Here is a 15,704-nt window from a genome sequence, read left to right on the forward strand (position 1 = left end):
AATATAAAACAGGAAATAAATAATAAGGGAGAAATAAAAATGAATTCACAATGCAAATTCGAAACAATTAAAAAAGGCCAAAGTATGTGAATACAGGTTTCTAGATACATGGTATCGGTTTCTAGATACATGGTATCGGTTTCTAGATACATGGTATCATTATGAAAGACCCCTTATTTTATTGTGGTCATATTTTTATGTAATAATTAATTAGATTTGTAGATACATGGTATCATTATGAAAGACCCCTTATTTTATTATTTATGTGGTTATACTTTTATGTAATATCAGAATTAGATGTGATACATTTTATCATTATGAAAGACCCCTTATTTTATTGTGGTCATATTTTTATGTAATAATTAATTAGATTTGTAGATACATGGTATCATTATGAAAGACCCCTTATTTTATTATTTATGTGGTTATACTTTTATGTAATATCAGAATTAGATGTGTAGATACATGTTATCATTATGAAAGACCCCTTATTTTATTGTGGTTATATTTTTATGTAATAATTAATTAGATTTGTAGATACATGGTATCATTATGAAAGACCCCTTATTTTATTATTTATGTGGTTATACTTTTATGTAATATCAGAATTAGATGTGTAGATACATTTTATCATTATGAAAGACCCCTTATTTTATTGTGGTCATATTTTTATGTAATAATTAATTAAATTTGTAGATACATGGTATCATTATGAAAGACCCCTTATTTTATTATTTATGTGGTCATATTTTTATGTAATAATCAATTAGATTTGTAGATACATGGTATCATAATATGAAAGACCCCTTATTTTATTATTTATGTGTTCATATTTTTATGTAATATCAGAATTAGATGTGTAGATACATAGTATCATTATGAAAGACCCTTTATTTTATTATTTATGTGGTCATATTTTTTGTAATATCAGAATTAGATGTGTAGATACATGGTATCGTTATGAAAGACCCCTTATTTCATTATTTATGTGGTTATACTTTTATGTAATATCAGAATTAGATGTGTAGATACATTTTATCATTATGAAAGACCCCTTATTTTATTGTGGTCATATTTTTATGTAATAATTAATTAAATTTGTAGATACATGGTATCATTATGAAAGACCCCTTATTTTATTATTTATGTGGTCATATTTTTATGTAATAATCAATTAGATTTGTAGATACATGGTATCATAATATGAAAGACCCCTTATTTAATTATTTATGTGTTCATATTTTTATATAATATCAGAATTAGATGTGTAGATACATAGTATCATTATGAAAGACCCCTTATTTTATTATTTATGTGGTCATATTTTTTGTAATATCATAATTAGATTTGTAGATACATGGTATCATTATGAAAGACCCCTTATTTTATTATTTATGTGCACATATTTTTATGTAGTAATCGAATTTGGTGGTGTTACTTTGTGAGTTAGCAGGTGGGGTGATGGTAATGATAATGGTAACTTGCATGGTCTTTTGGATATTTGAATCTTTTCTCTCAATATATATATTTTATTTTAAGGGAATAATGAAAGGGATGGATGCCATGGACCTACAGCTGACTAATATGAACTTTAGTTGATACAGTTTACATTATTAATACAATTTTAATTCTATGCATTTATACTTTTAAAGGGACTCAACTTTACAATTTTGATTGGACTCACATTTGTCTCTGTTCCATGTTTGTGTGCCCATATTTTCTTATTGTTATGAGTTATGTTATGTTAGCACAAATGGCTGCCTGTTGCCAAATGCAACCTGCTGGCCAAATGAAGCCTACATGCGATTTCATTCTCGTCAAACTGAGCGAATTGCTATATTACTGGATGGAAGGGACTTTCTACAAAGCACAAAGTCCCATTAACCTAGTGACTTGTGTTCTTTATATATAAAAAAAAATTCTTATCGCAGGATTTGAACCCTTGACTCTGAGGTTGGGAAGTAGGATTCCTAGCCACATATCTGCAGCTCTACTCCAATAAAGAAAAATCAGCTTTGAATAAAAAAACAAAGTGCCATTTAGATGTGTCATCTATTTAAATTACATTGCACCTCAGTTTTCACCACGGTCGACAGCAGTTAACATTAAATTTATTTAGCCCATCAGCAATTAATTTAAAACTCATAGATCAATAAACTTGCATACCCGAGTTAAAATTCTAGTGCTATATATTGGAAATCAGGAGAAATTATTTTCACAACTCAAATGTACTACTAAATAATATCAAGTTAAAATAAGTATTTAAGCATTCCCACCACATAAACCAATATAGTTGACAAATTTTACATCATTAACTTTAAATTAAATTGAACTCGAAGGACACTCTAATCTGGAAAAAAATTCTCACTTTTTTTGGAATGACTGATTTTTTACTTGTGTGTTAATATGACATTTTATACTCTGTAAATTGAGTCTAAGTAAAGCTTAAAATAGATCAGTTTCTTCACATGAAATGTTCCAAGATTGGTTTGAAAAGATTTTTTTTATGTGTTTATTAGTATTCATTTCAATTTTTCTTTGTTATTTATCCAAAGATTGTACATGAAAATATCCATGATCAAGTTGTTGAAAGGCTTAGGAAAGCATACTCACAAGTCCGCATTGGAAACCCTCTAGATGGTAAGCCATGCATTAACTATTTTCTGTTTAAAATCCACTCATGTTTATGTAATATTTTAGTAACAATTTTGTTAGCAGGCTAGGCTAAAATTTTACTAAAATATATGCTCGGTTGTTTGCATGCAATAGTGATCCCTGAACTGAATTCTCAAATATTTTGTGATTACATGGAGAAATCATCAATTGCCAATTTTCCCTAAATGGTAGACCCCATAAAAATAGCAGAACAATCCTCCTACCTTGCTGTATACTATAATAATAATTGCGAGATTTATATAACGCATATTGCAGTAAACTGCCTCCATGCCCTTTACATTATTAGCCCTGGTCACTGGATCAAACAAAACATATATGAGCGGTTAGAATTAGTGCTTGATATTAGGTCACATTGAGAGTTTTGAACCCCCGACCTCAAGATTGAGAGTCCGAGCCACAACCGATGTGCCAACTGCTTGTCACAAATTCCAGGATTGAAAATACGAAATACGAAAAAGTTTATTGCATCTTCTCATTAACATTATAAGTCAAATCTAAATTGAAGCTTAACAAAAGTTGGAAAAAACATTTAAAAATCATCGCATACAAGATACATACAAATAAAAAAGGAAGAGAGAATGAAATTGTAACTAACATGTTAAATTAATAATTGTCAATTTAATTAATAAAAATTTAGTTATGACTGCTACTATATAAATATATAATTCGCTAATTAATTTATATTTAATATTTATATAACATTTTATTTACAATTAATTAAATTGAAAAATTATTGCAACAGGGAAAAAAGGTAAAATCAAAAAATAAAATAAAAAATTTCGACCAATGAGATAACTGAGTACAACTTAGTTTAATTTAAGCAAAATAAGAACTTTAATTGTCGATTCTTCTGACAAATATATAAATACCGAACAAAAATGTTCCTGTTTTTTAAAGACGAATTGTCCTCACAGCTGGACTGCTCGGTTCTACCGAATTACCAGATCAATTTGGGTGGCTCAATTCCACCAGTTTTTCTGAAGAGCTTCATAAAACTTGAGCGTCTCAATCCCATCACAGTTTTCTTGCAGTATTTACACAAAACTTTTGTGGCTCTATTCTGCCACGATTTCCTTACAATATCAATAACATGCTAGGCTACCACACTTATCCTCATCAAGCTGCAGGGTAATCTCATTACATTACAGGATAACTCCAATTCTTTAGGCCTATCTTTTTGGCCCTTCACAGCATAGGCCTCTCTCGAGCTGTTTCACGCTCAGCCACAGCTTCCTGACAATATCAAGAAGTTCTAGGCTATCACACATAGCCCCATCAGGCTGCAGGATAATCTCATAATACTTTACAGGATAACTCCAATCCTTTAGGCCTATCTTTTTGCCCTTCACAGCATTGGCCTCTCTCAAGCTGCTTCACGCTCAGCTAATCTTCCACAACTGCTTTCTACACCGTACACTCTGCTCACAGACCCAAAATTAACATAAATAAATTTGCATATGCATCATCGAAATTAGCATACCAGATACTGTATACAGGCGGGCAATGTTTATACAAAATGTATGAGCCTTATCTCTTTTATGCTAACATAGATATCTGCACATATTGATGGCGGTGATAATAATAATAATAATAACAATAATAATAAAAATGGCAATCATTGCATAATAATAATAGTAAGGATAATAATAATAATAATCACTATGTGACACCACTTTTACACATTGCATTGGTCGTTAAATGCGTCGTCACTAGTTTTGGACACTTGACGACACAATACCTCTGATTGTTAGTGACAGTCTAAGCAAATTGTCATTTAAAATGATCTGTTGTGTGTGCCTAGTTCCATTTTGTTCTCCATGAAATCACACCAACTACCATCAGCCAGCCAATGTTTGCCAAGCTAAATAATGCTTTTAAAAATCTTTATTTAATTTATTTTATTTTTATTTGTTTATTTCTTTTGTGTGATTACACTTTCAGTGATGCAGCACTGGTATCACAAGTGGATCACAAGTAAAAGGAATAAAAGAAAAGCAAAATAAAAAAAGAAATTGAACTTTAAACAAAACTAATATGTTAAAGAAAACAATATGTACATAAATATAAAACTACGGTATCAAAAACTAAATCAATTAAAACTTGCTTAACTTTAAACAAAATTGTAAAGGAAAAGGCAGAAACAAATATCAGTTAAATTTTGATTTAATATTTTGTCTAGAAGATAATAATTAAATAATATTAGATTATATATCATTTAAATGATTTTTAAAAGACTGTATAGAAAGTTCATTAAATATTGTTTTAAATTGGCTGGCTGTTCCATGCTTTAGTTGCCCGATATAAAAATGTCTTTTTGCTTTGTACCCGATTCCATTTTTGTTCAATTAAGTTGTTATTAGACTTGTTCCTAGTACATTGAGGATGATATTATATAAATAACATGGGGTCATTTCTTTTAGACATTTGAAAGTTAACAGTAGATGTTCATTCCAACCAATCTTTTCCACCTTGACGACAAATTATAAACTAAAGTAAAATTAAATTACCAAATCATATATTATTAATAATGTCATTGGTTCATGTGGTTCTTCATAGTTGATCAGTCTGCAAGTAATGGATTTTGCCATCACTCACTATCAAACAAATTAAACAAGAGTTCAGGATGTTTAATTTTTCAACAGACACAGAAAGTGAATGCAAGCTTAATATTATTTAAGACATCAGGTTGTAAGATAATCACATGAACCAATGACATTATTAATAATATATGATTTGGTAATTTTATTTTACTTTAGTTTATAGTTTGTCGTCTCCCATCTTTCATACCCTGGGGAATACAGTATTCCAAAACTTTGGTATCTATTGAATTAAGGAAAAAATAATTGAATACATCATTCACATTCTTATTTTCAGATGTCGTTAAATTAGAAGTTAAATTGATATGTCTCTCCATGTATGAGTAATTGGAAAACTTGGGGCTTATATAAAAGATTTGTCCGAAAAGAGCGTTTGCAATTTCCAACACAGGAAGAGACACACTTTATTGGATCAGATGCAAGCATACTTTATAAGATATTGTCTGTTAGACTCGAACCACAACAACAAGATTTTATAAGATTATGATGATTAAAGTATTGCTCAACTTTCAACATACTTTACATACATGAAAAAGCACATACATGATTTGTTTGACCATACAAGTCTGAAACAAAATTATACCATCAAACAAAATCTGATGCTAACAGACAAATATTTAATAGTGTTTGCCTATTTTTAGCTTGAGAAATAAATCTTCTTTTACATTGCAAACATTTAATCAAGATTTCTATATTGTTTCAAATACTTATAATATATGTGCTCAGAAAGTATTCTCTCATTACTATTTAGTGTATAATTTCCAGACACCAATGATGTACAATACTCAATATTTGATAGAGGTAGATATCTAGGTGGGTTTACAGTCCCAAATATCTGTAATGTACCAGATTTTTTTCGCCATCGACCTTCTCATTTGTTACATTTTCATTGCTTTTTTATGAGGTAATGTCTTGTAATTTTAAGTACGAAGATTTCTGGTAATCGTTGCCAAAAGCCTTAGGCTAAATTTGAAACAAAATACAAGAAACTGGGTAGTTTCTTTTTTTGGTTATTACTGGATGGAGAAACTCATTGAAAGCGAAGCAGTTAACCAATAGTGATAATGTCAAAAGTTTAGTAACTAAATCTGATTTATTGGGAAAGCATTAAAGAAGCTTAAAAGCAAGGGACATCCATCAGCTTTTCCTTACTTTGAAATCATTTTCTGAGTTGTGTTTCACATCTAGTTAGTGGGACTGTGTCATGATACAATTAAAGTTCTCCCTATGCTCTTAATGCTTACAAAATTTCACCTATATGTAACTTTTTTAGGTCAAAGTACACCATGTTGGTGTAAATGTGCCATAAATCGTTGCTGTTCCCACAAATGCAAAAAGTCACTTTTGAGAAAATTGCAATGGAAAAATTTGCACTTTTTCGATGACAATTTCTGACCTGAAAAAGTCATTGCAGGATTCTTTTTGAATTTATTATGTAAAGTATATTAATAAATTGTATTTCATTTCATTTCATTTATTTTGTCATTAGAAAAACATACAATGAGGACACAGGAAAATACAGACAAAAAGACAGTAAAAATAGCAATTGTTAAAAACCCGACGGGATAACCAAAAAGTGAAACATATCGCTGTTGAATGTTTCTCCAAGGTTAAAAAAAATAAATGAAAACACTTAATATAGGAAAATAATAAGTATAAGTTAAAACTATATCCTAATTCAGTATGTACAATGAAAGATTAAAAACTATAAAATTAGGAACAAAAGATGTTCAACATTGCTCTACTTAAAACCTTCAATTTAAAAACGGTAGTAGTCTGTTTTATTGCAATTTTCTGGTTTTTTTTGTGTTTAGAGGATACCTTATATGGACCAATGCATTCTCAAGCAGGTGTGGACATGTATGAGAAAGCAGTAAATGATGCCCAAGCCCAAGGGGGCAATATAGAATATGGAGGAAAGGTAGGTCACTTTAAAACATATTTGATTGGACAATATACTAATAATGATAATATTAAATAATAAAAATAAACGATTCAGTTCAAATTCAATTTTTCTATTGCTGCGTATTCCATCATAGACTGATATCCGCAGAACATAAACAAATACAATTTACAATATGATAATAATTTATGCTATGACAAATACAGTTTAGATTCATGCTTTATCTAGCAACAGTGGTAGAAGAACAGCAACAGGCCGATTTCTTTCCAGATCATCCTACCTAGTACCATGATACTTTTATGAGAATCATTGAAACAAGTACTTGTAATTGTAGTCGTCTAATTGTAGACATTCAGCAACGGACTTATTATAAGTTGTCATTATTAGAATGCTTATTGCGAAGAGAGATGTGCACACAAATAATGACCTGACCCAGAACTGAGTGATATGTTGTCTTATGACATGAATTGTCTTAAGAGTTGTTGGTTGTGATAGATCTTCAGTAGTTGCTGTTGTAGGTTAATTCTAATTTACTTGTTTTAGCTGTTATTTCAGCTGTTTCGATGGTCAATAATTAGATACATTATTATAGGTAAAGGTAAGGTAAAGGTAGGAGAATAACCTATAACTTGCAGCGTCACTGTGCTGAATTGCGTATGGGCGTGGTCCGTAACTACCTAGCAGCCGTAGAGAGGCGCTTCTTGGTAGATACATTTTTACATCATTCCACAACGACAGGGGCTGAAATGAACCATAACATCAGGGTAACCCTCTACTCTTCCGAAAGATGCAATGGGTTCTTTAAAGTGCACATGAACCAGATGTATACACTGGACCTCCATTTTAAGTCCTTATCCGAGAAGACTTGGTTCTACCAACCGAACCATGGGCGAGGAGTGGCTGGAACCAGCACCGATGTTAAGGCTGCTGCTAGCGGCGCCCCTGCCTTACCACTCGGTGATCTCTTCATCAATGTTTTTATGTTTCTGCTGGGTGTCCTTGCTGTTGCGGTGACTGTTCTTTCTTCATTTGCTTTTTTTCTTTCATGTTTGATGTTTTGGGGTTGCCAAACATTGTATAGCAACATTGTTCCTCCTTCTCCCTCCTCGGCTTCACCCTCCTCCTGTTATTGTTTTTGAGGAATTTAAATATAATTATTACCTTGTTTGCCATGTGTGGCATCCTATAGTGGCATCCTAAAGTAAGTTCATATCCTACAAGTGTAGATATATCTCACAGACACAAGTTTAGTGGACACCAAAGGGGCTTGAACTGCTGTAGGATGACCTAAAAAGAAAATCACTACACCAACTCTTCCTGTTTTCAATACTGTCTGAGGCAACAATTCATTGTATTGGTTTCTCGGGTTCTGTGAAGCTTGTGTTAGAAAGTTCTAGTGATGAGTTGATTGATTGATTGATTGGTTGGTTGATTGATTGATTGATTGATTGGTTTTAATTCCTACCTTGCATCTTGTTTCCATCGTAGAGGGTGCTACTCATGACAGCTGATACATTGATAGGTTTTATGTAGTTTCTGAACCGTCTATGTAGAGCTAATAAACCTGAACAATAAAATTTTACACTTGAAATACATATCTTGTTCTAACATTCAAGCTGTAAATCATGACAGCCTTTAGATTCCATAGGATTTAAGTAATTTAAATTCATAAAAATATGAAAAAAAAAAAAACATTTATTGAACAAAATTAGAATGCAACGGTTTTAAAAAGAAGTAGTAAATTTTCATTTCATTTTCGTTTATTTGTTCAAAATTTATACAGTAATAGAAAACAATGACAATATAATATATTTTGAGAAAGTCCTGAGGACAGGATGAAACATTCGTGCCAAATAAAATAATGTTCCTATAATACGTCAACTGTCAGATTTTTTTATCGTATCAATGTCTGTATTTACGGCAACCCCATCTGGTGGTCTTTAGCGGCCGCCGATGGGAGGGTGGATGGACACCCAGCAGCATGAAAAAAAACAGCTGAACAAAGGGCGGATGAACTCCTCGGAGCCAACGGCCAACCATGCTTTAGTTTAAGGAGTAGGTTTTTTAGTTTCATATAAAACTTTTTTCAAAATGTCAAACTCAAAGAGCTCAATCACCAAGCGCGTAGAGGCTTTTTCGCATGATGCGCTATACAAATCCAACTATTATTATTTATTATTATATATATATACATACATACATACATACATACGCACATACACACATACATACATACATACATACATATACATACATACATATATATATATACTGTTCAATCTCACTTTTTATTTATTTACATCCGCTCTGGTCTACCATTGAGCACTCTGCTTCTAATACTTGCGATAGTTTATTTCAGTTATATATAATTTATATAATCGAAAGACAGCAATAAAAAACAGCTATGAGTTGTAAACATACTCTGAAGCATTATATAATTTATTAAATCACAAATATTTCAAACACTCCTGTTTTCTTCCTCAGTGTGAGGACGACTGACAAAAAAATACAAAGTAAAACAAGTGTAAGGAAATGGTATTGGTTACAAATTAAAATAACAATGCTGGTCTCTCCTAAATAATTACCAATTTGACATTTGTTACAAAATAAAATGTAAATAACGTTAGAAGAATCACAAGTAAGTGGAGGGGGTCTTATAGTGATATTAGTACTGGGAATAGTGAATGTATCAGAGGTGCACATGAAATTGCAAACTTGGCATCTGGGTTTACTACATGTAACATTACCAGAAGAGTGGGAATTCTTATGGAGTGTAGAGGATGAGAGAATAGATTTAAAATTGGGGGGTTGTCTTTTGGCTAGTAGGGGAGGGTCTGCAAAAAGGTGGCAAATAGATTTATCTTTATTGAGAATTTTATAGTCAGTTTTAAGTTGGCGGGTAAGAGAACATATATTGGGATGGTAGTCGAGGACGAGGGATGCGGTTATTATCAACTTTGCGTTTATAATCTACTTTGCGTTTATAATCTAGAAGGGATTGTCGGGGAAGGGTTGAGGCTTTAGAAATAGCTGATAGTATTATTTTAAAGGGGGATAGTCATTATTAAGAAAATAGCTAGTAAGTGATCAAATTTGTTTGATTCGTAGACACTGACAATAGATTTTTTATATACATACATACATACATACACACATATATATATATATATACTGTCTCTTATACACATCTAGATGTGTATAAGAGACAGTTTATTACTCCAGTGAATTAGTTGAGGAAATACATGGAAACCTCAATGAGACTTTTTTGTTCCTTTTCACAAAAAAGGGTATTATAAACTAGATACAACCATCATTACAAGCATATCTTCTTCTTTTAAAACGAACTAGTAAATTTTCATTTCATTTTCATTTATTTGTTTAAATTTGTAATAGAAAACAATGACAATATAATATATTTAGATATAATATTAATATATATTTTTTTGCAAAAAAAAAATTATTGTAAACTAGATACAACCACTACAAACCAGAATTTCCAAATTCATGAACATACACAGTTTCATAATGGCAATAATAGAAAATACGTATTAGATTACTTAAAGCTAAAAACTAGGATTAAAATTAGAGATTAAATTGCCTAATGTTGTAAAATCAAATATGAGTATTAGTTTTCACTTGAAAATTACGAGAAAATATTTTCCTTGCCACATTTCAGACTCATAATGGAATTCCTTTTCTACATTTTTTTGTGTTTAAACGTTAAATTGGCTGGTTATCGATTAAATTTTTTTTGTAGTCTGAAAATCAGATAAAAAAAGAATTGTGTTGCTCTTTGTCTCTTCAAAGTTGAATTATTAATCAGAGTTTTAATACAATTTTTAAAGATTTTTGTGTTTAAATTTCACCATAATTTAACTTTGAATTATAAAATAAAATGGTTTTGGTAAAGAAAAAGTTTACATTTTTTAAAGTATTATTTTTAAAATAGACAATTTATCGTGAAGGATTCTACGTAGAACCGACAATTGTGAGTGGTTTGAAGCATGACGCTGATGTAGTTCAGACAGAGACTTTTGCACCGATTCTCTACATTTTGAAAACCAAGAACTTGGAGGAGGCTATTTCCTGGAATAATGAAGTGAAGCAAGGCTTATCAAGCAGTCTCTTCACTCAGAACATTGAAAGTATCTTCCAATGGATGGGGTAAGCCTAGCTTTCAAATTTATATCAGATGACCCTGATTAACCTCCATTTGTAAATTTTGTAATTGTTATTATATTTTGTTTGTAATTTTTAACTTTGTATTTTAATATATGTCGAAAAAATAAATAATTGAACAATAAAGATGATGGCAAATTTGAATTGTAAAGCCCTGACAGACTATCATTTCTATTTGACAAAAACATGTGAAATGCCTAAATATGGTAATGATGACATCACATGATCATATAGGCACATCATGTCTATATATGGGCATACAACAGTTTTTTTCAAAGAAAATTTGATAGTGTGGACAAAGTTTAATAATGTAATATATATTTGTTCTTTTTTTTTGTTTGAAGAAGACAATTTTTTAAGAATAACACTAAATGACAAACAAAAATAGGAATGATATATTGTCCTGCAATAGCATTGATGATCTTGATAGATACTAACGACGGTGGTAGTTGAAAATTACAAATTATTTTTCTGATCCCTGAGATATTTTCTCTATTTTTCTTGCCAGACCTCATGGATCTGACTGTGGTGTTGTGAATGTAAACATCCCAACAAGTGGTGCTGAGATTGGTGGCGCTTTTGGAGGCGAGAAACACACAGGAGGAGGCCGTGAGTCAGGAAGTGATGCTTGGAAGCAGTATATGAGGCGAGCAACTTGGTAAGCATAATGTAGCGCCGATATGCCCTCAGAAAAACAAGGATCCCTGGAGACTACCATTTCATGTGTCCCACTTAGGGGGTCAAATATTTGTCACTGGCAAACCCTATTCACACCACTTACATGTTTTGGTCAATTTTATACTGAAGTTCAAGCTTTTGTGCTAAGTCTTTCAACAATAAGGCCAAAAAAAAATTGTTTGTTTGACCTCACCCACCCCATTCTCATTGAAAAAAAAAATAGGGGTGGCAAAACAAAAACTTAAAAAGGGGGTCTTTTAGCTTTTTTCTTTACAAATAAAAAAATGAGAGTGAATTGATCTTAAATTTTCCCCATAAAGTTGTCTAGTGGTTGTCTGATGTAAGATATTGCCATTCTAGGCCTACATTCATTGCAAAATGTCAACTGTGGGTTATTTTTATTCCATCTGATGAGTAATCTTGAAAAAAATCTAAAACAAAAAAGCCAAACCAAGGCAATATATACATATAGCCCAGGTGTGAATGCAAATAGTGGAACACGAGTTATGCGCCTACTCGATTGTGGAATGTTATAGGAGGGAAGCCTCGGTTCCAGCAGATACAGAATATTTTGTCACAATAATATAAAAAAAAAAGAATAAATCATCTAAATCTTTTTTAACCTACTTGGACGATAACCAATGAATACAATTTTGTAATAATAATAACACTCAACCCATTCTCAGCAAATAAATGCATTTTGAATGATTAATAGATGAAGATTTAGAAATGCAAGAACTTAGTTTTGATATTTTTTTTGTTATAATATCCTTTTTCTATCTTAAATTCCATTTCTCTATTTTTTTTTTCAGCACTATTAACTATAGTAAGGAGTTACCACTTGCACAAGGTATCAAGTTTGAATAAAACTCTATTGAACCAGATTCAGAACATCTTTAAGATAAATACAGGTTACAGGGTACACATCAACAGACATCTGGCCCATGAACATGGATACCTTCTAGTATTTAACCAAAAACTTATTCTATTTTTAATTAGCATTCTACATGCAGCTGAATAGAAAATTTGAAGAAATGGACAATTGTGTTTTATTTGGGTAAACATTTTATCTTGATTAACTGTTTCAGTACTAGTCCATTTTTTTAAAAAAAAACATAATACATAATCATGGAAAAGCTATCCTTTCTGTAAAACATTAAACATCATTGAACTCGGAAAATTGGAAGTCATATTTTAGCCATCACTAAACCATTTTTTTGAAATGAAAAATATAAATACTTTAAGAATGTTCTTAGAAGTTAATTACAAACATTATCCAGTGATAGCAATTGAGTTGTGAAGTTGTGGCTTTTAGCCAAGTGTGTGTATAATTAAAAATAATGAATGGTTAAATACCAAAAAAAATATATGTATTATTGATCTTTTAATATTTTTTAGATTAGTTATTCATACTAGTCTAACATAAAATGGATACATTGCTGTACTGATATAATTATTATATTAATAAATAATAATTTTTTTCTTAACATACAGTTAAAAGAATAAATAGTAATTAGCTTAATTTTGTTTTTGGAATGCAAAGGCCTGTTCATTTATTCATGATGAGGGTAAATATTTTACTTGAGTTATTTCGTTCAGATTAATATGATAAGGGTAAAAAATATATTATAGTTTGTTCCTAGTACTAAATTTGTAATACACCCTTTAGCACAGATCGAAACTCATAATGGAAATTTTTGTACTTATTTGAAATAGTAGATATTAAAGCTGCTTCCATTCATAGTAGTACTTATAGTTTTATGTGAATTGTACGTTTTTCATTTGTTAAAATTTGAACTTGTAGCAGGGTTATAATGTACTTTATAATTTACTAATATAACTGGAGTCACTATGGCTATACATCTGGCCACTCTCCATCCGGTTGGGCATCCCATTCTTCTTTTAACGTTTGTTACGTTGCTCTAACTGAAAATATGATTATTACATGTAGAATTTTCAACTCCCATCAAGAAGTCATAGTTATATTTATTGTCGTATTATTACTGCAAAATGCCTACAATTATGACCAATTGTATTGTTCAGAGAGCATGAATAAATTAAGATTTGAGGACACTCTTTTGCTAATTATCTTTCATGGTTTTTTGTGTTTTTTTTTTTCTTTTAATATAATAAGTTTATCTTGACAAGTTTCTAACTTCACTAATTTATATATACTGTAATAATAGAAGTGAGCCCAGTCTGCTTGTTTGTGTGTAGCCTAGTCTTCATCCTAGATGCCATCGCCGACATTTTTTTTGAGACCCTAAAGCTTGGTTTCCATACAATCGCTACATGCTATTGCCGACAGCTTTAGGTGATGCTGATTTGTCTGTCGAACCGGGAAACCTTCCTGATTGCGTTGTTAACTGCTACGCAATACGATTACACTGAAAACACTAGCGATTTTAAGGAAACTAGGCTGTGTGGCAAAGTGGGATGGCAATCCGGCATCACATCACAAGATAAGATAACGGTCAACTATTTTAACCAGTTAAAAACATTGATGATGGCACACAGTACAGGGCCGGCGGAACGTTTTTTAAAGTGGGGGGGCCCACTTATAAGATGAATGGGAATATGAATCATGCAGATCGGGAATCAAACCTAGGTGGTGGGGGTCAACATTCCTCCCCCGGGAAAATTTAGATTTCTAGATGGCTGGAAATGACCTTTCTCGACTTTTGAGCTAGATGTCTAATGACATTGTTCTTAAAAATTCAAGGTTTTCCCCCTCTTGAAAACGGTAAGGTAAACTTTCTCATTACAGTAAATAGGCCTGTTATGCGTGCCTTAAGAAAATGAGTAGTTGCATATCGTATTCTTTCTTCAATGAATCGATAAGCTCCAAAGAAAAGGGGGGTCCATCATAGATGGCGGAAAATGAGCTTTTCCCCGACTCCTGAAATGTCTTAATTACTTTTAAGTTTTTCAAAATTCAAGGTTTTCCCCTCTTGAAAACGGTCAGGTAATTTGTTCCCATTGTTATTACAGTAAAGACCTTATGTGTCTATACACACATAACATTTAAAAAAAAAATGAGTAGTTGCATACGAATTTTCGATGAATCACGAAAAGAAAGGGGGTTCGGGGGTCCTCCCCCGGGAAATTTTGATTCCTAGAAGGCGGGAAATGAGCTTTCCCGACTTTTGGGGTGTCTTTTAATTACTTTTAAGTTCTTCAAAATTCAGTGTTTTTCCCTCTTGAAAACGGTCAGGTAATTTTTTACCATTGTCTTTCAGTAAATAGGCCTTTAGTGTATACATACATAAACATTTTTAAAAAATGAGTAGTTGCATACGAATTTTCCATGAATCGATGAATCCCAAAAAGGAAGGGGGTCCGGGGGTTCTCCCTCGGGAAAATTTTGATTCCTAGAAGGCGGGAAATGAGCTTTCCCGACTTCTGAGGTGTCTTTTAATTACTTTAATTTCTTCAAAATTCAAGGTTTTCCCCTCTTGAAAATTATTATAATGAATCAGTGAACCCAAAGAGAAAAGGGAGGTTCAGGGTCTTCCCGGGAAAATGTTGATTTCTAAGTGGTGGGCAATGAGCTTTCCCGACTTTAATTTAAGTTCTTTAAAATTAAAGGTAATAATATTTTTCCCATTGTTGTTACAGTAAATAGGCTTTATGAGTGTATACAAACATAAAAAAAGTTTTAGCAAGTTGCA

General features: G+C 31.6%; 1 protein-coding gene across 1 annotated transcript in view; it reads left to right on the plus strand.

Annotated features, from left to right (window-relative positions):
* Positions 1–14,118, plus strand: part of LOC117115302 (alpha-aminoadipic semialdehyde dehydrogenase-like) — a 35,269-nt gene extending 21,151 nt beyond the window's left edge. Inside the window, exons 11-15 of the mRNA XM_033259033.1 lie at positions 2,556–2,640; positions 7,088–7,194; positions 11,126–11,340; positions 11,864–12,013; positions 12,846–14,118. Coding sequence (XP_033114924.1) covers positions 2,556–2,640; positions 7,088–7,194; positions 11,126–11,340; positions 11,864–12,013; positions 12,846–12,900 — 612 coding nt within the window. The 3' untranslated portion in view covers positions 12,901–14,118. The remainder of the gene's footprint in view (positions 1–2,555; positions 2,641–7,087; positions 7,195–11,125; positions 11,341–11,863; positions 12,014–12,845) is intronic.
* The last annotated feature ends 1,586 nt before the right edge of the window (positions 14,119–15,704 follow it).

The sequence above is a fragment of the Anneissia japonica genome, unplaced genomic scaffold (genome assembly GCF_011630105.1).
Source record: "Anneissia japonica isolate Jap-2015-1 unplaced genomic scaffold, ASM1163010v1 scaffold287800_len1627635_cov199, whole genome shotgun sequence".
Taxonomy (NCBI): Eukaryota; Metazoa; Echinodermata; class Crinoidea; order Comatulida; family Comatulidae; genus Anneissia; species Anneissia japonica.